Genomic DNA, 23,181 nt, shown 5'->3' with positions numbered 1-23,181 from the left:
GTAAGGTACAAGCAATAGAATAGTTAATAGGATCTCGTACGTACTTTGCTATTTAATTGATTTTTAAGTATTCCAGAAAATAGTTTTACTATCGTTTCGGAGATGTTAAGCTTTATTGTAGGTGCTAACTTGATACTGTCTGTTGGTTCGTAAGCTACGAGTTATATTAAATTATATTACAGGCAATACCGACATGATTGTTAAATAACAAACTCTCTAAGCCTGTTGCTAATACAGATTATAAATACGTAGTAGGTACGTAATATCGTAAATGTCTACACATGAAATTTAATAATACTGAACTATTTTTCATCCATGGGAGTAAATACGTTTTGGTTTCGTCGAAAAAAAAAGATAAACAGACTGCAGAAAAATATTTCCAAAATAAAGTTAGTTACGTGTAGAATCGTAGATTCCCGATTTCTGACTTAATCCAGACATTTGATTCCAAACACAGTCATGAGTGCATCAGGAATGATCTCACATATTTCACAAATTATATTGTTGTCAATGTCCATTTCAGTCGAAGTCCAACTCTCGAGCAACTTTATACAGTCTATATCAAATCAAGTACTACCTGTGAAAATTAATTCCTATTTCCTTAAGTGACTTAAAAAGAATTTACACGAATTCATCATTCCCAAATATTCATCTTTTTCTGTACTCTAAGAACCCGTGAACCCCAAGATCTTGGTCATTTTATCAAATCTAAAAGTACGTAGCCAGTTATGAAGTTTGGATAATGATGGCTTTGGGAGGTCAACCTTGTAAGTAAAAAGTGTAATTATTTTATATTTTTATCGGCATAATATGAATAATGATATCCCCATTTGTCAGACACTTGGCTTCATGGCAACCCTTCGCTAGAGACCCTTGAAGTTCCAAATTAAATAAAAATTTGAGCCGTCAGATGTAAAACATCGACATTATTTTGTATAAGTTAAACAACACTGTATGTGTATACACTACGGAGTATACACTATAGGTATCCGAGCTTAGTGTAGCGAGAGAGATGGCTTAACGACGGATCAAGTGAGAAAGAATTGCGCATGGCGACGCGTTGCCACACCGTACACACTACTGCATATAGACTGTATATATATACCATCAAATAGCGTCGCCACGGCATGCGTCGCCACGCCAAAAATTTTACGTGCGGCTATAGATGTTTCACATCAAAAATGGTGTTTTTCGAAGGGTTGCCGCGACTTGCTATCTCCCAAAGCCACCACGGTCCAAACGGTAGGAGCATGAGCTGACAAACTTTCAGATTTTATTAAATGACGAACGTCTGGCTGTCGCTGGCTCTCTGTCTATTAGATTTAGAAAACCTTGTGCAGTGCACTACGCATACTTGTATGTCAAAGGCCCTTACGGGGTCAACGAATCATTTCACCTAGAGAAAGAAGGTTTCCCTGTTTTATGACGCGCCGAGTGCCATCTCGCGTTGGGAACAGCTTTACGATCGCGCCTATCGCCTTCCATTGTGAAGTCCGCGTGCGAATGCATGCGTTTTGTTCGGCCCTTTGTGATACTTTGTTGATCTTAATGGGTGGTCTTGTTTTAGGAACACTCGACTTTTTATTGCGCGTTAATAAACACAACACTTGGAGGTTTATTTCGTTTCTCCATCGTTACTCGTACTCGTATCTATCTTTTGACGACCTCTCTGGTGCTCATAGTACTGTGGTTCGCAGGTTTGATTCTCAGCTCGGGTTCATTTATCACTTACCATCAGGTGAGATTGTAGTCAAGTAGATTACCTCGTAAATAATAAAAATAAAATCTAAATTTGCTCAGGTCACTACTACTCTCAAGCAATATAGCGTACCAGTACGATGCCGCGTAGATACCGTCAGTGGTAAAATACTCGTTAACTTCTACCTCTTTCATGTACCATCTTAGACTGGTCACCTAATATCAGGTGAGAGTGCAGTTGAAAACTATTTGTCAATTAATGAAAAACTGTTTATAATACCGTGTATCTTTCGGCTAATTGTCGATCTATAAGAATATATTGTCTGTACTATTTCATGAAATCGTACAACTGTAAACTACATGTTTGAACACTAGTCTCCTCACAGAAAGAAAGCAGTTAGGCCTTAGACCACCACGCTAACGCAATTCGAATTGGCAGACTTCACACACGCAGAGAATTAAGAAAATTCTCAGTTATGCAAGTTTCCTCACGATGTTTTTCCTTCACCGTTTGAGACAAGTGATATTCAATTTCTTAAAATTGTAATTATAATTTATAATTATAACAAGTAGATCACAGTTGTCCTTTCTTTTGTACATGTACTTATACTTTGTTTGTAAAGTTCCTAAAGGTAATGTGACAGTGCATTGAAAAAGGTCATTGAATCATTTCAGCGAGAAATGGTACGTCAGTTTACGAGTGGCGGAAAGTGATGGTGGTTTTGTGCGGCTCGCTTTACGACCGTTTGTATAGACCTATTGTCAAGTTTCCCTGTGCGATACAAATTTCTAGGCTTTACTCTCTATGTTACTTTGTTACTCATCAAACGTGTGGTCTAAAGCTAGGTCTAGACTAGATGTAATATTTTGTCCACTGGTTCAATCCAGATTAAATCGGCTTCACTTGGTTTTCCGTCTTGTATACCCTTGTATACAGGGCATTTGACTTTCCGGCAAACGTCAACATATTGGTCATATGATACCCCCGGCAATCATGTTAGGATTCTATAATCTTTCTGGTTTGGACTCCATCCATAGACTCGTTTTTTTATTAGTATATGACTGCGTTCTACAGCCTGCCTAAAGCTAGCATAAAAATAACGATTTACCTACACATAAATAATGATTTATACTTATGATACTGCAAATGTATATGAAAATTTCGACAATTTAATAACTAAACATTACCACAGAATACATAATACAAGTTACTCTAAATCCACTCACATTTTTGGTAAAACTGAATAAAAAATTTATTTAAGGAGCTTTTAACGTGTATCGTTCGATTTATTTGATTGTATAGTGTAAATTATTATTAGGTACATACCACCTACAGATTAATGTCCTAATATAAGTTCCCAAGCCTAAGTTTGCTTGGTAGAAATCGCTACTGAGCGATAAGGCCGCGTTTTGTATTCTATTTCTTTTTATGTTTCGCTTGTTTTCTTATTATTGTGGTGTACAAATAAAAAGTATTAAATATAATAAATTAAAAATAATTGCGTGTGAGAAAGAATACTTTTCTGCCATATTAAGCTTTCTTTTATTAGCTTATCTGCGGTTTCGCCTGCGTAAATTCAGTTCCTGTCATTATAAAAAAAATGTAGCCTTTGTCCTTTCTGGTCTTCAATCTATCTCTGTATCTAATTTCAATCAAATCCATTCAGTTGTTTTAGAATTATTAGATTGTGATGTTATCTAAATCTTTTAGTGAGCCTTAGGTTTTATTTTTAGGTGAAAACAACAAACCTCCAGAGTATAGATAATAAGGAAAAGTGGCAGACGACTATTGTCACTCTGAATCATAAACACGGCACTGTGCGAGCTAGATTGGTACGTTATGTAACACTGGGTGAATCATTTCCTTGCTCCCGTATTACGGAATGTGATAATTGCATTGCGATGACGATGGTTGCAATCTTAAAAAAAAATTAAAATATAATTGATCGAACTTATTTTATTTTTGGTTGAATAAACATTGTACTTATTTATTTTTTTATGAGTGGCGGCAAAAAATGTATTAGGTACATTAAAAATCAAACAATTATATGGGTCAGAGAGGTACTTTTACTAGGTAGAAAAATAAAAAAAATGGTTTTTGTTAAAGTAGTTGAAATATTAGTAATGACATCTGAATATGACTCGCATGGTTCACGCTATCTGCTCGAATAAGCAAAAAGCTTGACGTTTGGAATAGTTACAAGAATAGTTGAACAGTTATCTTGAGTTTAAATTCTGAAGCTTAAATCATTTATAGAATGGAAATGCGAAAATCGGCCGAATAATTTCAGTGTATTGCAATAAGTAAAAATAGTAATATAAAATAAATTACCTATTAAGTTATTTGTAAAGCAAACTTAAACTAAAAAGAACTTAACTCGCCACCATAAAAAATACAAATAAAAAAAAAGTAATGGCGCGTTCATTTGCATCTATGTTACTTAATACGGGAGCCGGTCGCGTATGATTGTTATTTAGTTTATTTCTGAGATGCTCGCCTGAAGTGCTCACATTACTCATCAATGTACAGACGGACACAGACACGTTAGTGAGAAAGTGCAATATAATTCTATTAGGTATAGGTACTTGTGAATAGGCAGGCTATAATAATTCCTTTTACTTTTTCGCCTTAAAATAGATACAAGTATATTGTTTTAATAAAAAATGACAGTCTATAGATCTATTCATATTTTACATATTATAAAATAAAGTCCTACGCCGCGTTCACAATTGTTCTGTTTATAATAAACTCAAAACTACTTGACGGATTTTCATGCGATTTCACCACTACACACATTCAGCGTTCACGTGAAAAGTTTTTTTTTTTATTCTTTACAAGTTAGCCCTTGACTACAATCTCACCTGATGGTAAGTGATGATGCAGTCTAAGATGGAAGCAGGCTAACTTGTTAAGAGGAGGATGAAAATCCACTCCCCTTTCGGTTTCTACACGGCATCGTACCGGAACGCTAAATCGCTTGGCGGTACGTCTTTGCCGGTAGCGTGGTAACTAGCCACGGCCGAAGCCTCCCACCAGCCAGACCTGGACAAATTAAGAAAATCTCAATCTGCCCAGCCGGGGATCGAACACAGGACCTCCGCCTAGTAAATCCACCACGCACGGTACAGTGCCGCGTAGAAACCGAAAGGGGTGTGGATTTTCATCCAACTCTTAATATGTTACGAGTAGCTTGCATTATCACTTACCATCAGTGAGATTGTACTGAAGGGATAACTTGGAAAGAATAAAAAAATAGTCTATGGTGACGTCTTGCATAAACACGCTAGCCTAGAGGGTGTATAGATAAATCTAGGAGGTCCTGAATTTAAATTTAGTTGTAGTTTTCTGAATAAAAGAAGGTTGTATAGTATAGAAGTAGATGCGATGGTTTTGCACTTACCACCAGGTTGCTCTATCAATCATCATCTAAACAAATAAAAAATATTCGACAGATTTCTACCAATACAGACCACCCTAAATTATAAATTCCATTTCTAGTGAACTGAGAGCCTGCTACAGCTAGACAAACCTCATTTTATGATAGACAGAAGTTAGTCTATACTCCTAACCGTAGATAAGGACGTAAGCCATTATGGTATTCGGACTGTGGTGGCGTTGAAAGGTAACCGATTTTAAATATTAATTTAGACCCTTAGCTAAAGTAAAAAAAATATATTTATAAAATATTTGTCTCAGCTTAACTTTTAAAATCATTTCAGTCATTTGATTCACAGCAGCCGGCATTTTTTTGAAAAATATTACTATAGTAATATTTTTCAAAAAAATGCCGGCTGCTGTGAATCACGGTTTAAGGGTTTTGCGACTAGAGACATGATTCTTAATGATATATCGTTGAAAATATCAAATTATGATGATATTGACCCTTGAAAGTTGGCACCTTATTACCACCACCCAAACTCCATAAACGGCTACCGTACTTATCCATGTTAGGAGCATGATTGGCTAACAAATTATTGTCTATAATAAATTGTAGTATGTGTGGCTAGCACAGACTTTTGTTATTTATAGTATGAAATTTGTATGATGTGTGCATTTATATACATCTGTTAGTTTTTATGAGTACGAATAAATCTCTGACCCCTGATCTATATTAACATAATCAGTGTTTAATAAAATGTAATGCAAGCTAAAGTGTTCGAATCATTCAAATTAACTCGTCCGTCATAGAACGTCGGCCATTTTGACACGGCACGTCAACGGCGCACGTCGTGGATGACAGTTGGGCAAAGATGGCGGCCGGGTCGGAATTTAAAGAGGGCCCTGTGAGGTCATCACTCGGTGATCGTTTAAATTAGACCATGGATGTACGAGGAAAACACTTCATAATATGTAAAATATATACCTACCTGCCTTTAATTGCTCCATGGTTTTGGTTTGTGCTAAATCCCATGGATATTGTTGGTTTTCTTTACTAAGACGTTTGCTCTACTAATTTTTAGTACGGGCTTTTTTATTTTTTTATGGTGTTGTTGTTCTAGATATGGCAATTAGTAACGTTTAATAATAATGGCTATAAAATCGCTTTTTAACAATTTTTTTTACCTAAAAAACTGTATGTAGTATTTTCTTTAATTTCGTCATTTAACATTGACTTGAAACATACATAAAGCAAGGGTTAGTCGACCCCTTACTTGGTGGACATCAAAAAAGTTGAAGAGAACCACGGTGGCAGGGGAAGACCGAGTTGATCAGAAGGCAAGGTTAGGACATGACGCCTAATATCCAACTGATGATGAAATGGCAGGTATTATTATATTATAAGTATTATATAAGTATTATTTCCTTAATACCTAAAAATAAGTCTAGTGTGCTTATACCCTAACCCAATGATCCGGGTCATACACCGCGTCACGGCTCGACCCCTGACGGATCGGCGTGACGTGACGTGTGAACGGCGTCTGATTTGATTTGAAATTAGAGCGACTCGCAACATGTATGCGTTTTGATATAATGTAACACTACATTTTGACAGCTATTTCGTTTGGAACATATAATGCGTCATAGATTTAAAATGTTTATAATTTCATTATAAGTTTTTGCTTTTTGATGATCTTAGGCAACTCAAATACTAGGCGACCATAACCACGACCACGACCACACCTACCAGGTTAACTAAAGAAACCAACACGAACATCGCACACTTGGCCGCAGACCGGGCCAGCACGATTGTTTGTTGCGACTAAGTTACGTACAATTTGCTATGAGCCCTCCCGCATTAGTACTGCTGCGGCGAACGTAGCCCTGCCAGCTAAACGTAGGCAGTCCGTGAGTGAATAGCAGCCTGACATAAATCCTTCACGTCCTGTGGTAGTCGTGGTCGCAAATCTGGCTGCAGCCCAATCATAGTAATATGACTATAGCGCAATAGTCTAGTAGACTAGTGCAAGAGGAGCCTTAAAGAGTTGTACTAAACGCGAACACTCTTGTCACTTGCTGACATTTACGAGTAAAGCTTAATGCACACTTTACTTGTTTTATCTCGGACGGGACGGTAAGTTTTAAAAATATCGTTTGATACATTAATGTGTCAATTTTAGACTCACCTTGTACGTGTAAATAGGTATTCAACTCGAACTTTTAATAATGGATACGGTTTAATTACAAATCATAGCACAAAATATACGGCACGTGCCAGCAGCATGGACAACAGTTATAACCGCTGCAACATTTTATAGCTAGTACAGTCATATAAGTAAACTACTTCAAATTATACAAATTCGTAGAAGACCTTATTTCAATTTGAATTTACATACAAACTATTTTATTGGTTGAGATCGAGACGTGGTCAAATATTTGTGACGGCTTGTCCTCTGACATTACAAATATGGCTCGGCAAACACGCTACCGGACCGAACGCTGTGTGGTCTTTAGCCAATACGGGTAACTTGGTTTCACACAACTAAATACAATGAAAAAAAACATCTGTGTTGTTTAATGATAATTGTACCTGACTGAGGAAAGTTTATTTATCATTATCAGTTTATTTTAACCTACAAGACCAGGCTTCAATGAGGGGAAATGGAACTTAGCCCCATCACGCTGCTCCAATGAGTGTTTGTGAACTTAACGAGATAATGTTAAATACTTACATGATCACCAACCATCAGATGTTAATATTAATAATTAATGGTCGAGACCGACCCTTCGAGGTACGGGCATTAACACCTCTGATTCGCGAAATAAATTTTACCGAAAATTAAAGAAATATAATATGCTGCCCTGCCCCAGGAGTCGTACCTTCGTGAAAACCACATAATCCTCATGTGCCTGTGATTATTCTAAGTACAACAAAACATAATAAATCTTCTTGGCGGCTGATTAGGCTCTAAATTTTGAACAGAATCCTGCTTTTCTGGTGAAAATTAAAACGATTGCTTATATTTTCATTCACTTTAGTGGAATTTCTAATGTTTGATACATAATTTTACATATAAACTTTCCATAAACAGCCTAAAATATTTCATTTGAACTACGCATACGTAAATAGGGTAATAACCATAGAAAACAAATTGTTTATTCGATTTCATTCGATAACACTAAATCTTGACCGTCCAAACAAGAACTGCATTTTTGTGAATGAAGATTTTCTTAACCGATACTATTGCATGCCTTTAATTGAATTTAAATTTGTATTAGCTAATTTACTTTAAAATGTAATAGTTGACGTAACTAGTAGTTTATCTGATGGTAAGAAGAGCCATGAACTTTGTTCTACTTTATACGTTTACTTTATTAATTAACCCTCATCAATTATGAGTAATTTAAACATACTAAAATTAGAGTATAATATTCATAATTAATTATGTTTTTTTTTTTTATAATTTTTAAGTAACTTCTTCTTTAATTTTATAAATTCACAGTTATTAGAATATAATTCCAGAGAAAATCTTTGTAAATTTGTTTACTAAAAACAAATAAACATCGCGGAAAAAAAGGCATCGTTTTGTACAAGTACGTGTTTATTTATTTCATTGTATAATCTTGCTCGATTGAAATTACAGCCAAATCGGTTTAATAGTTTTAGCGTGAAAGAGTATCAAACAGCCTATCATTCATTTGTACAAGCTCTTTCGCGTTTATGATAATTTAGTATTGATAAATTCTGCTATATTCTATGCTCTGTTTCCTAGACCAAACAATATAACCTTCCATGAATGTTGCAATTGAAAATTAGAGCAACAACAAGTAATTAATGAATGATGGATCGTTTAACAAAATGGCTATACAAATAAAAGACATCAACGGGTACACAGCTCGCACACATAATTTACCATTTCTACGCTTTGACCTTTTTCTTTGGACGTAATCCGGCAATTTATGTATCGAAAACTATATTTGGAATATATCTTGTCAAATTTTGAATGTCTTTTTCAATATATCTTGAGCAATTAATAATTATTATAATATTTACTAAATGTTAATCAATACGTTATGAATGCTTCGAAAACGAACTTAGAATATCACATGATACAAATTAAAGTATCCCGTCGTGCTAAAATTTTGTTTTGTTTTTAGTCAAATTCACAAATTTAGAAAAACATGAGGAATTTTTCATCAATCAACATTCTCATTACGACCTCTGCCTCCGATTCCAGAAGGTGTAGGTTCATATCCGGTCCGGGGCATGCACCTCCAACTTTTCAGTTATGTACATAATAAGAAATTAATAATGAAGTGAAGTGAAGGAAAAACATCGTGAGGAAACCTGCATACCAGAGAATTTTCTTAATTCTCTGCGTGTGTGAAGTCTGCCAATTTGCATTGGGCCAGCGTGGTGGACTATTGGCCTAACCCCTCTCATTCTGAGAGGAGACTTGAGCTCAGTAGTGAGCCGAATATGGGTTGATAACGATGATGATGCATGTAAGTCTTTGGTCATACTTTTAAAAAAATGGACGTCCACTGCAGGACATAGACCTTTTGTAGGGACTTCCAAACATCACAATACTGAGCCGCCTGACGTTGGGGGTGATGTTCCTAAATATTTCAAATATATTATACGAATATTATATTCATATACCATATTCTGGCATGAAGAATGATTTCATTTGAATCATGAATTTATTTCTAGCTTAGTGATGATTGTTCAACCTCCTGGCCCAGCATAAAGCCGTCCGTTCAAGTCATTGTCACAAGTTTCTACTGGTGATAGTTATAAAGTCAAACAGCCTCCTTAAGCCCACCAATTCACATTAGAAAAACGTGTTATGGTGGGCATCCACTGATCCACACCGTACGCATCGAACGGATAGCATCAAATGAATTTTAGTATTCTTTGTGTAGAAAGAAAGTCACACAATTGCGTCCACTGATCTGCATCGGACGGATTTTATCTACCCTAAAACCCTAAAAATAAAAATCCGTTTAATGCGATGAGTCCAATACGTATGATACGGATAAGTGGATGCCTACATTTAAGCTTCACTCTTCGGTACGACATTCGAGGTCCGGGTCCTATAGGGGCGCAAGAAAGAAGTAGACATTGTTTCATAAATATTTCGTTTTCCAATTTTGGTATGTAATGTTTAGCGTTTATAAAAGAGGTTTAGCGTTTAGATCTGACGTGAAATAATGTTAATTATGACAGTTGCTTGAGATCATTACTTGTTTTAAGCTTAGTCTACACCTTTAATTTAAAACATATGAATTGAATTAAGTATAAAGAATAAGATTACATACAGATAAATTTTCTACATAAGTTTAACTTCGATACTAGAGCATCTTGATGAGGTATTCTTATTCTTTAGGTATCCTGCATATCTGAGAATTTCTTAATTCTCTACGTGAAATCTGCCAATCCACAAGTACCACCATGTTGAACTATTAGAAAGAAAGAAAAAAAACAACCAGACTTTCTTTTAGTGGGGTCTTTCCTGTACTAATTGGCAGACTTTTATTTGGTCCGATTGCTTTTTTGAAATTTGCACAATTGTTTATTTACTAATTCTAATTCTAATGAACTTTTACATTCATTCAAAGCTTAAAGATTACCTCTAAAAACCATAGTTAATTGTAATGGGATCTTTTTGTGCAAATATACAAAGTGAAAAGCCTTTATTTTTGGTCCGCCTGCTTTCTTGAGTTACAAAATTGATTAATTTCTTCAGTGATCATTATGAACTTTCACAACTTATTTTTCTTTCAACAATACAACAAAACATTCCACGTTGACTGCGTAGAGTTCATAATGATAATAATTGTAAATAAGCAATAGCAAAGAATGTATGGCCAAAGCAAAACAAAAATTTTCATTAAATTAGTAACTTACACATCTAACCAGCAGTATTAAATTCATAAACTTTAAATAACCTATCGAACACGCGTAGCTTATGAGAACAAATCGCAAATCCCACATCCCACAATAAAATATAAAGTAGCTTTAAGTTTTATTACCAATAAAAGCAGTGTCATTACCAACTTGAAAAAGTTATGCTTTTATTGTTTCATTTGGTAGGCATATATAATTGTCAAAAACATTTTTTTAAATATCCTAATTTTGGTTTTTTAATATAGGTGTAAGTTAATATAAACATGGTGTAGTCCCGGCCTAGTAGGAACAAATCAGGTTACGCGCAGTTATGACGCTCTAAATATTCCAGCGGGCGCTTCTTCGAAATGTTAACCCGGCGTGAATGAGGGAAAAATTTGTTACACCGACTATGAGATGGGTATGACGTACCCCAACATATATTTGTTGATTTAGTTACCTGGAATGACTTTGGAATAATACTTTTTACTAAAATATATTTATTTAATCATCATCGTCATCATCATCATTTAACCTCCTACCTACATCTCTGCCACTCATAGTACGTAAGAACAAAAGAATATACCTACTAAACAAATATATCTCTGTTAAGCAGGAGGATAAAGCAGTTTTATTCTGTATATATTGGGTTTTCACGTGTTGTTTACTCTTCCGCTGATGCTGCAATCACATCGCCGACGTTACTATCACTTAAAATCACTCTCTGCACCACGCCCTTCAGCTACTAAGTCAGTCGAGTTCCAGGAATTGTAAACTTCTGAAATATTTAGCGTTTTATAAATCGCCGGGTATGAGATACCCCACCTCACTCACGGCGGGTTAATCATGGCGACGATTAAAACTTGTTTTAATTCACCGACTTTTTGTTCACTTCTAGGGAACTGTAGCAAGGATAGCTATAATGAGAGTGAATAAAGATTAAACTAACTTACATATGTATATGTTGCATTTATTTATAACCGACTGACTACTCTTAAGCTGGTTAATAATAATAATTAAAATTAATACGTATGTAATGTACAAGTAATCCTAACTTTTACTAAACTTATAAGGTATATTTATATTAACTACACTCAACACTCAAAAACACTCATGCAAATAGGAGAAGGTACATCATTCGACCTGCAAATACATAAATTCAGATTTAATTATAATACGCGACAAGCTTTGAAAACTATCGTTGTAAATTTAACATTGAGGGTATCCGTCAAAAGGTTTTTTAGGAAACTGAAATTCTCTGGAACATAATTCTAGATAAAATCCCAAAAAAAAAAAAATAAACACGCTATAAACATGAACAGTTCCAAAACTAAAATCATCGTAACGCAGTAAAAGATAATCAATGAACACTAATCGATTATTTATATCGATTAGAAAGTTATCGGAAAAGTTTTGTAAACTTAAAAAATCGATATGTATCTTTCATTAATAGCAAACAAGTGTGTTTCGAAACATCGCAGCACTCGGCGCAGTGGGACATCAGTATAATGTCAGTAGGCTTACATGCACCTCGGGAGCCACTTTCCACTGGGTGTACTGTATAATAAACTCAGTTTTAAAATGTCTTACATATAAAACATAATTAGCTACTAAAACTACGACAACGAAGATGTGACGCTTACGATTTTTGCACCTTCAAGGCAAGAGTGAATAGGCATCTTCTAGGCAACTGCGCTCCAACCTAGACCTCAACATTGGTTTCCACCAAGCTTGATTGTAGTCAAGCGCAAGCATTTTCGGAGTTTAAATAAAAATGCTGTCCCATCGGTCCACTGGTTATCCAAGGCGGTTAAGTATCATGAGGTCTTAAGTTTAATTTTTCTGTCGGGTTACGAAATACACCCTGTAATCGTCACAAATTTATACGTCATCACCGGTATTGGCTTGTATATACAATGTGGTGGGTTTGAGCTCAAAATCTCCTCACTACCCTTACCCTGGCTATACAGTGGACTAGTGGCAGTGGATATATCGTCGTTGGTTATGACTCTTCCGCTTTTATGGCCTCTAGGTACTCTACTAAAATAGGTAATCATTTGAAATATTTTACCAATATTATACCTAAATATGTTTTCTCAGAATGTGCAAAATAAACGCTTGTTATTATGTATTACTATTCATAGAAAGTGATTAAATGCATTTCTGGTTAAGCTTAGGTATACGAAAGACTGCAAAGTTATGTTAAACGTAATACTTGTTTCTTATGCCGTGAAGCTTTTACAAAGGCTTTTCCGCAGTCAACTAGACAAACTTGGCTTTACAACAATTGTATCAGCGAGTTTGTCTGGCTTTTAGGTCATCTGATTCCATTGTAAGCTTCAACAACACCACTTACCGTCAAATGAGATCGTTGTCTCGTGATTCCGCGATTGATAGTCGCAAGTATAATGTGTCTCTTAAAGAGGTGAAAATGTCATCACAGTACGTAGACAGTGCTGACCGCACGCTAGCACTAAAACCTTAGATGTTAAACTTTCTACTTTGTTCCGTGGTGATGTACGGTAATTCACAAGCGAAAGCGATTCAATAAATTATTATCGACATGCTATTTATTGAAGTCTAAAAAGTTTGTTTCCATTCATTATTCACCGTCATCGACTGATGGTAGGCAAAGATGGGAAACCGCAAAAATGCCTAGAAGGAAAAAAGATATGTGAAAATGATATTTTGCAGTGCGAGTAAAAAACGAGAAACGTTTTTCACACGTTTAAAAATTATAAATTACTGTACTTGTGTTTACACAAAAAACAATATTACAAATACAGAATGTATGTTTGCTCGCGACTTTGATTGCATACGTTAATGCAAGAGCATGAGTTATTGACAATTAAATTAATACTGGATAAACGTCTTAAAGTTATTTTCTGAAAACATACGCATATACATTTTTCGGAAAATATGTTTTTTTTGTATTCTTAGCAATATGTATATAAGTCTAATATAATTTATTTTAATTATGAGCGTATTCGTGTGATTATGATATTTTAAGTTCTATAAAAACCTAATTTAATTACATTTTTTTATTAATATCGATACTCTAACTAATTGCCACTTTGCAGTTGTTCAAATTACAACAATAAATTATGAAAATTATGTCACTGTTGATTGTAAAATTTCATAATTTTGGAAGAAAGTATTTAAAAAGAGTTTTCAGTTTCACCCGCTCGCCGCTTCTGTTTTGAGCCTCAAATGCTATTACATAAACGCTCTGTTCAGCGGCACTCATGTTCTGTTGTTTAATTATACAAGGTGTTGCACTTTAAGCCCTGCGAGTGTTTCTACGTATCGAAACGATAGACGAGCTTAAACGGTATTTAATGGCTGTTGGGGACAATCGTATATTTCAAACTTTGCTTACAACGAGAGTTTATTTCAAGAAACTCAAGGGTCTCGAGGAGACTCGAGCTTCATTTCTTTCTTGCGACAATCATATGGCTTTATATATTATTCTACTATGCTGAAATACCCTACTACTATAGAGCAAATGTTATTTTGCGAAATGCAATTAAAATAGAGATCCTCAGAGATGCCGGATCGACTACAGGTACATTCAAGCGTTGAAGTGTTTGTATGAAAGCGCCACCATGTCAGTCCGTATACAGGATCAGACTACGAGGCCAATCCAACTGCAGCGAGGAGTGCGGCAGGGAGATGTGATCTCCCCAAAGCTATTTACCGCTGCATTGGAAGATGTCTTTAAGCTTCTGGACTGGAACGGATTTGGCATCAACATCAATGGTGAGTACATCACTCAACTACGTTTTGCCGATGATGTAGTCATTATGGCAGAGACTCTGGAGGACCTTAGTACCATGCTCAACGACCTCAGCAGGGTTTCTCAACGTGTGGGCCTAAAAATGAACATGAGCAAGACGAAGATCATGACTAATACTCATGTACCGCTCCACCCAGTTATTGTTGAGGACTCTGCGCTCGAAATTGTAGACGAATATATATACCTAGGACACACAGTCCAGTTAGGTAGGTCCAATTTTGAGAAAGAGGTGAATCGCCGAATCCAGCTCGGCTGGGCAGCGTTCGGGAAACTCCGCGACATCTTTTCGTCCGAAATTCCTCAGTGCTTGAAGACGAAAGTCTTCGATCAGTGCGTGTTGCCAGTGATGACATACGGATCCGAGACTTGGTCGCTGACTATGGGCCTTATTAGAAGGCTCAAAGTCACTCAGCGGGCGATGGAGCGAGCTATGCTTGGAGTTTCTCTGCGTGATCGAATCAGGAATGAGGAGATCCGCAGACGAACCAAAGTCACTGACATAGCTCAGCGAGTCGCGAAGCTGAAGTGGCAATGGGCGGGCCACATAGTTCGAAGAGCCGATGGACGTTGGGGCCCCAAGGTGCTGGAATGGCGACCCCGCACCGGAAAGCGCAGTGTTGGGCGACCCCCCACTAGGTGGACCGAGGATATTAAGCGGGTTGCAGGGAGCCGCTGGATGCTGGCGGCTCGAGATCGTTGTGCTTGGAGGTCCATGCAAGAGGCCTATGTCCAGCAGTGGACGTCTATCGGCTGATAAGGTAAGGTAAGGTAATTAAAATATATTAGGACATCAAGCTTCTCAAGAAAATTTTTTTAGTTACTACTTGTACTTAAATTTAAGTTAATAAATTTTGTCATAAAATCGAAATGCATAATTTTCGCTATCAACTGCGTTGTGTCGAGAGTCCACCCTCATCGGCCACGCCCAAAAACATTAAAATTTAATAGAAAAAACGATTAAATTATAAAACGCGTTGACATTTTAATATCAACTGGAAATCAGAACGTGCATTTTTATGATACCTAGCACATTTATTATCATAGTCTGAGACTGTATTTAAAAGTAAAATTAATTACTTACATTAATCATGCTTTGTCAAGCGCGAATTGGTTTTTTTAAATAAGTTTCCAAGTTAGTCACTTTTCTATCTATCTATATCGGCATAATATTTTTCACAGGCTCTGTTATCACCATTACCCTAAATTGTGTCAATAACTTTCTCGTCTCGAAATTGGGAATTTTACATTAGTCTATAGTCTCATATTTATAAAATTAGTTTCAAATATCATGTTTATAATTAGCAATAATCTTGTACTTAGCGACCAATATTTATAATTATTTTAATGAATAAAACTTAATATTAACAACCTGGGCAACTTTAAGATGAAAGTGAATAGACATCTTCTACCTTGGGCCACATCTACACTTACCATCAGAGATCGTGGTTAAGCGCGAGCTTATTCTTTATTAAAAAAAAATATAATGAAATCATAAGTAAGTAGGTATAATCTACAATGAATGCTGATAAGAACACTTCAATGCACTTTCCCTATATCAATCTTGTGTTTTCATCTAAAACAAAAAAAAACTATTTGATTTGTCTGATCCAGGACTCGAAGCCGGGACCACACGATACGATTAACAACTAGCCATTAGCTCTCATAACTTTTATAAGGTTGTATAACCCGATGCAAATAATAAATACACATTTTTTGTTGATCTTGGTCTGACCTGTTATTAATGCTTGTCATTTTAATGACATCACGTTCTAACAAACGATTTATTCATAATAATATGATTCCAATAACTAAAACATGCGCTATATTCATCTGTGTTAATATTATAAAAAGGTAAACTTTGTAGTGGTAAAGGTGTGTGGTATCTCTAGATCTAATGACCCGAATTTGAAAATTATTTTAACACAAACGAGAACGCGAAATACGCGGATGAAGTCGCGGGGCGTCGGCTAGTATTTAATATTTTTATATCTATTATTATCTATAATAATATTATAAAGCTGAATAGTTTATTTGATTAAACGCGGTAATTTCAGAAACTACCGATTCGATTTGAAAAATTCTTTCAGTGTTAGATAGCCCATTTATCGAGGAAGACTTTAAGCTATATATTATCCCCGTATTCCCACGGAAACGTGAACCACGCGGGTGAAACTACGCGGCGTCAGCTAGTCTTAATATATTACTACTAGCGAACGGCCCTGTCGCAAAATTCATTCTTAATGAACATTTACAACTATACTCTCCTCATTGAAACTTCGTCGTTCTACAACAAGCGGCTTTTCGAGATTTCGTGATGAGTGACTTTTCGTTTAAGATCCTGGGTCTTGTAAATCCACCGCGCATACCACTGCGCCACGGAGGTCGTCAATACTAAACTATATTTGGTGGTTTTCACTTATATCTACGAGTATTTGTTCCATCATCATAACTATATGTGTAAAAGTTTTATAAAAAACAACCGTTAAGTTATTGATGTTTAATATATTAAAGCGGTTCTACATTCTGCTAGTTTTATGATTACTAAAATTAAGATAGATCTAGATTTGAACGAGAAAGGATAATTTATAGCTCCGTCAATAAAGAAATCCTACTCGTACCAGCTGCGCCGGATTTAAACCAAATATTTATGCTTCTCACAATCTCATTAAAGATTTAAACGGCGTTGTCACATTTTATTGGATTAGATCGACTAACTATTAACATTTGGCTTTGTTTGCATATTTTTTATTTTAATATAAAATTAATAAATTTACACCATTGTTAGCCTGCCAGATTTGGAAAAATCAAACTTATCGCAAGTTAATCTTTCAGCAGATTCCAAAATTCTAGGGAAAAAGCTTATAAGGAACTCAGCTGTTGCTGTTTAAAAAAAATACTACAGCTTATAATTTTTAGTTTTACAACTTCATTGTGTTTTGTGTGCAAAAGGAAGAACAACCAGATCGCTTCCCTAAATCATTGTCATTAGGAAAGTTATCAACTTTATAATATCGAGAAATGATTTCTAATAGTGCAATAATAGTAAAAAATTAAGACAAAGAAACATAGATATTATTTATGTTCGTATATCTGCCAAATTTTAACTGTGAATTTTATATTTATAGCATTTATTCATTCTTTGTATACATATAATATTGCTAATTTGATCTTACCATCTGGGACTGGACTAGTCGAAATATACTCTAAATAGGTATTATGTTTTAAGTATAACACAGAATACATTATAAGTACAAGTATACTTACTAGTACTTAGCAACTCAGTCTGATGATAAATGTGATCTTAAGCGGAAAACCGTTACTTATATGACCAAACATCCTCCGAATACCTATATCATATTACTATGTCCTTTAGGGTTACGTGTCAAGAGCCTCATATGCCTGTAATACGACTATTTTTGCTGGCAACTGTGCTTTTCGCATGAACAATGCTGCTTGGCGGCAAAAATAGGCATTAAGTGTTCCCCCTTTTCTCAGCAGAACTTGCCTTCCGCACCGATGGTAGAGTTTTCACTATATTAAATTAATTGTAGTAGAGAAATTAGTAGTACTTGAAATAAATTGCGGTTTTGAGTTTTTGACGACATCTGTCAAAAAAAGCCCTATCTATAAATATTTTTCTTTGCTTTTGTAAAGTCAAAGTTTATTCACTCATACTATGCTACCAAATACTCATTTGATAAATCCATTCCCTTCACATTAATTAAATGTTAGTGGCAACTGTGTAATTATGAAGTTGCAACAGCATAACATCTCTACAAGTAATTACAATTCAATATTGACTCCATGCAGTTTTGATATCATTGTATAAACAGTATCTTTTCATGGCTATCACCTATTTTAAATTAAGACAAAGTATATTTATTTAAAATAAAATTACAGAAGACAGGTACATTACAAACATAATATATTATTATTATCAGTGCATTGTGTAATTCAAAGACAAGGCCGCAAAGGTTGCGTGTCAAAGAATTACCGTAATAACTTTACGATCGCAATCATAATCGTACGATCGTAATCGTAATCAATCACACGTGATCTGACCCCATGGGATCATCTCATGTTTGTGTTGCATGATTACATCGGGTCACGGATTCGAATCAACTATGTCGAAGGTTCTTTCGAAATATTTTTAAGTTGTGACTTTAACATGTCTTCGTGGTCACTCTTGACTGAGTGTTCGCCGTCACTAAGGGTTGATGGGAAGCTTTGTAATTACCATTCCTCTCGTGCTTTTGAAGTTGAAACATATCATTTCTTCTTTGTGTCAATAGTGTGACAGAATGGTCGTGGTCGTCACATAAAGGGTGGTGGTAAGCTTTATGATTGCACTTTCTCGTGCTTTATTCTTCTAGCATATTACACATCACTCATGTAGGTATTGTGTCTCTAGTGCATAGCGGATCCCCCGGAATTTCACCCGCGTTTAACTGTTGTTGTGGGAATACGGGGATATAATATAGCCTATGTTATTAAGCAGATTAATTTAGCCCATTATTTAAATTCATTTTAGCTTCTCGGGAGAGTGTCTTGGGAGGCACATCAACCATCGGCGTCTGTCATTAGGTATCAGTAACGTTTTTTTTTATTTTTTATTTACAAGTTAGCCCTTTATTATAATCTCACTTGATGGTAAGTGATGATGCAATCTAAGATGGAGGCTAACTTGTTACGAGGAGGATGAAAATCCACACCCCTTTCGGTTTCTACACGACATCGTACCGGAACGCTATATCGCTTGGCGGTACGTCTTCGTCGGTAGGGTGGTAACTAGTCAAAGCCTCCCACCAGCCAGACTTGGACTAATTAAGAAAATCTCAATCGGCCCAGATGGGGATCGAACCCAGGACCTCTGTCTTGTAAATCCACCGCGCACACCACTGCGTCGCGAAGGCCATCAAAATTACTACGTCCGGTAGTGATTGTTGAAAATCCAAACATTATAATCCAAAACCCGCCAACATACATTGGACCGTAATAACAACCGCCGTGGTTATTAGTTACAAATCCTCTCATATAAGGTGGGAAGCCTGTCCCTGTATTAATAGTCGTTACACAGTAATCAAGCTAATATATAACAGCACCAACTTAATATAAGCAAAGAAAGATAAGTAGAAAATTCCAACATTTTCATCCAGTAACGAGTACCTCTCATGATTAGTAAGTAGGTACTATCCACTAAACCGACGCGAAATAAAATGCTAATATTTTTTATAATAATTCATCATCATTATCAACCCACATTTGGCTCACTGTTGAGAACGAGTCTCCTGTCAAAAAGAGAAAAATGAGGGTTAGGCCAATAGTTCACAATGCTGGCCCAATACGGATTGGACTTCAAACACGTAGAGAATTAAAAAAAAAATCTTAGGTATTCACTAATTCAGGTTTCCTCATGATGTTATTCCTTTACCGTTTGAGACACTAAAGTAATCATATCTTATTAAGTTATTCTAATTTCAATTGGTTAGGGTGTAGGAATTGAACCTGCAACTCCTTGATATAACTTACTAATATTTCTTACATATTTAAACGAATTTCATCACTCATTAACGTAAAAACAATCTCCGAATTGAATAGTACAGAACAGTAACAGATTTTTTTTTAAAATAATTTCCATAATACAAGCAAAAAATAATAAATAAAGTTCTTGAGATTATGGTTTTCTTTCGATTTCCCAGGCTAAAAGTTCTAAATGTAACTAAGAAAGTTAATCTGTGAAATTTTTAACATTGTATATTTATTTATATTTAAAAATAAAAGTCTTTATTAAACCTTTATTCCATCATGGAACAGTAAGGTAACGACGAATCGTAGACATCTTTTATTATAACTTTAAAACATCTATGAACAATTTTTCAAACTGGAAGAAAAATTCAAATGACCAATATCTTATTAATTCCCTAAATAAATATAGCGAGCGAAAAGAAATAAGAGATTTACTTATGCCCTGTCTTTATTACTACGTTTTCAAAGAATAAAAAGATTTTTGAAAAAAAAAATTAAAACTCACCGTGGTGTTTGGAAAATCTGGCAACAACGAAACCTCCTCAGTTTTCATAAAATGAAAAGTTTGCTTCACTCAACTGTTTTTTTTAATTCATAATATGGCCACTTAACACTAAATTTGAACACAGAGTACACTAAATTAAAAAAAAAAGTTGCGAAAATGTCCGCAGCCGCGCAAATTCGTAAATGGAGCGCGCGCGTCTTAGCGTACGCGCAACGCGATACGGTTCGTATTCGAGACCCGAGGCTCACTCGAATGTGGTTCGTGTGTGACTGTACACTCATCTTGCACTTCACGATCGCCGAAGAAGACACGTCTCCCATCCCGCTCGCACTCACCCAGCCCCCTATACCCGTCCCCCTCCCTCTTATTATCAGAGGTTAAACCGCGTTACCGCTCATCTGTCAGTCGGCACGCGGGCATCGGGTGGGAAGGTCGCGTTCACAGGTTCCCGTTACTTTCTCTATGGGTCCATAAAACACGTACCGTATGACCGGCTATTTTGTCGGTGCGATGCTTCTTAGTAATTTATTTGTTTGGAGCGCAGGTGGCTCTTCGGGTTTTATCGATGGCCCTTTTATGCATATGCCTCCAGGTACTGTAACGGTTTATTATGAATTATGAAAGATTTCGATTGTTTCGAAATGTACTGTAATATCATTAATTAGGTCAAAGTCGGGTCGAAAAGTCAAGAATTTTTTGAACACATGACATTTATCGGTGATAAATCAACGCCCGCGCGTGTGAAACTAGATCACCGAAATCGAGCGGTGGCAAATTTTATCACGGACCAATCGGGCGGTCGCGAAATGACATGAACGCTAGATCATTCGTTTAGATGATCGGCGCGTGCGCTGCTTGCCCGGCGATTGGCGTAAGCCGCGCAGGCCCCGCCTGTACCGTTACTGGGGCAATGCCCCAAAGTGGGGGTTTAGTAGATCACAAGAGGGGCGCTGTGACATACACTTAATTAATACGATTGTAGCTTTATTGTTAGGTGGTAATAAATTAGATTGTCAGCGATGATCCCGGAACCGAGGCGCTTGCCAGTTTCCTGATCGGGTATATAAATAGGTTATATCATAACCTTTACGTATGAATTTTAATTGGTAAATATGTTAATGTCATACCTACCTACTGTTAGATAAAACATGGATGTCTACTATCATATTTATATACAAGTATGTTAGGTACAGGTATACTACGATACTATAATTTTCTTTTTAGTGCATTTTTTTTGTAAAAAAGTGTAAAAAAAATCTTAACAATATGTGGAATATTGAGTTGACCATTATTGTTCCTGTAGTCATTTCCATATCTTAGCTAATCCTCCTTCCTCAATCTAAATTCCAGACCACTCTCTCGCTCTCAAGTTTCGCAACCGAATGACCAATTATTTTCTAAATGTTTTTTTACCTAATAAATTAATCTATACCTACTATTATAAAGAGGAAGGATTTGATTGTTTGTTTGCATTGACTAAGCTCTGAAACTACTAAGCCGATTGAAAAAAATATTTCAGTGTTGGGTTGGGTGGGCTATGGGCCGCAGTGGCTATAATTAATAATATTAACCTTTTTTACCTTTTACAGCATAGTACAGTGCGACGATATTTCTCCCTTTAAAAGGGAATTTGCAGCCTAAATCCACCACTTTGCTACAATATGGGCAAACGTGCGTGCAAAGAGTATCAACTGAGAATATAATTAACCACAATGACCATCATTTACGGCTTGACGTGCTCTCAGAGATAAGGGAGTGTAACACCCACTTCTTAACGCCAAGCTGCAAGAAAGAAAAATCAATATTCCATAGCTGCTGCAGCCTGCTCAAATCAGGAATCGAATCCTGGAAGTTTGATAAAAATCTGTAATGTCTGAGCACTTGACTAGAGAGATAACCGCTACATAACGATGTAAATTTAATAACCTCAGGTTAGCACCCACCATTCGGTTGCACATAAAACCATAGGTCAAACCTGTACTAGAAACGGTAGGGATAGAATAAATTAGATGGAACAAGTTACGCTCTTTGGAACGGGTATAAAAACCTTTGAACTTTAATGCGTTCATAAAAACAGTGGGATTTTAGCTTTAGATTCTCTTACAATGTCACTTGCCCGAGTGTGTATTTAGCATTTAATATTACGAGCGTTTAAGCTAGCTATATAAGTTTATGTTAACTGTCTTGTTGGTTTAGTTGTTAGCCTATTTGGTTTCGGATTAAGAGGTCCTGGGTTCGAAATGTATCGTAGGATAATGAGATACCGAGATTATCTTTCTTTTAAAAAGCAGTTAGAAAGAAAAGACGTTTATTGATATAAGTTACACTGTGTTCAAATAAAAGTTGTGCACATCAAAATGGAAGCATCAAAGACCACTTTGTTATAT

The 23,181-nt window shown here is 35.9% G+C and overlaps 1 protein-coding gene across 1 annotated transcript in view; it reads right to left on the bottom strand.

The window, feature by feature from the left end:
• Positions 1 to 21,095, bottom strand: part of LOC112043431 (protein embryonic gonad) — a 158,271-nt gene extending 137,176 nt beyond the window's left edge. Inside the window, exon 1 of the mRNA XM_024078838.2 lies at positions 20,795 to 21,095. Within this exon, the coding sequence (XP_023934606.1) occupies positions 20,795 to 20,842 (48 nt within the window). The 5' untranslated portion in view covers positions 20,843 to 21,095. The remainder of the gene's footprint in view (positions 1 to 20,794) is intronic.
• Positions 21,096 to 23,181: the final 2,086 nt, after the last annotated feature.

This window comes from Bicyclus anynana, chromosome 15, assembly GCF_947172395.1.
Source record: "Bicyclus anynana chromosome 15, ilBicAnyn1.1, whole genome shotgun sequence".
NCBI classification, from domain to species: domain Eukaryota; kingdom Metazoa; phylum Arthropoda; class Insecta; order Lepidoptera; family Nymphalidae; genus Bicyclus; species Bicyclus anynana.
This window is presented reverse-complemented; position numbering and strand designations above follow the sequence as displayed.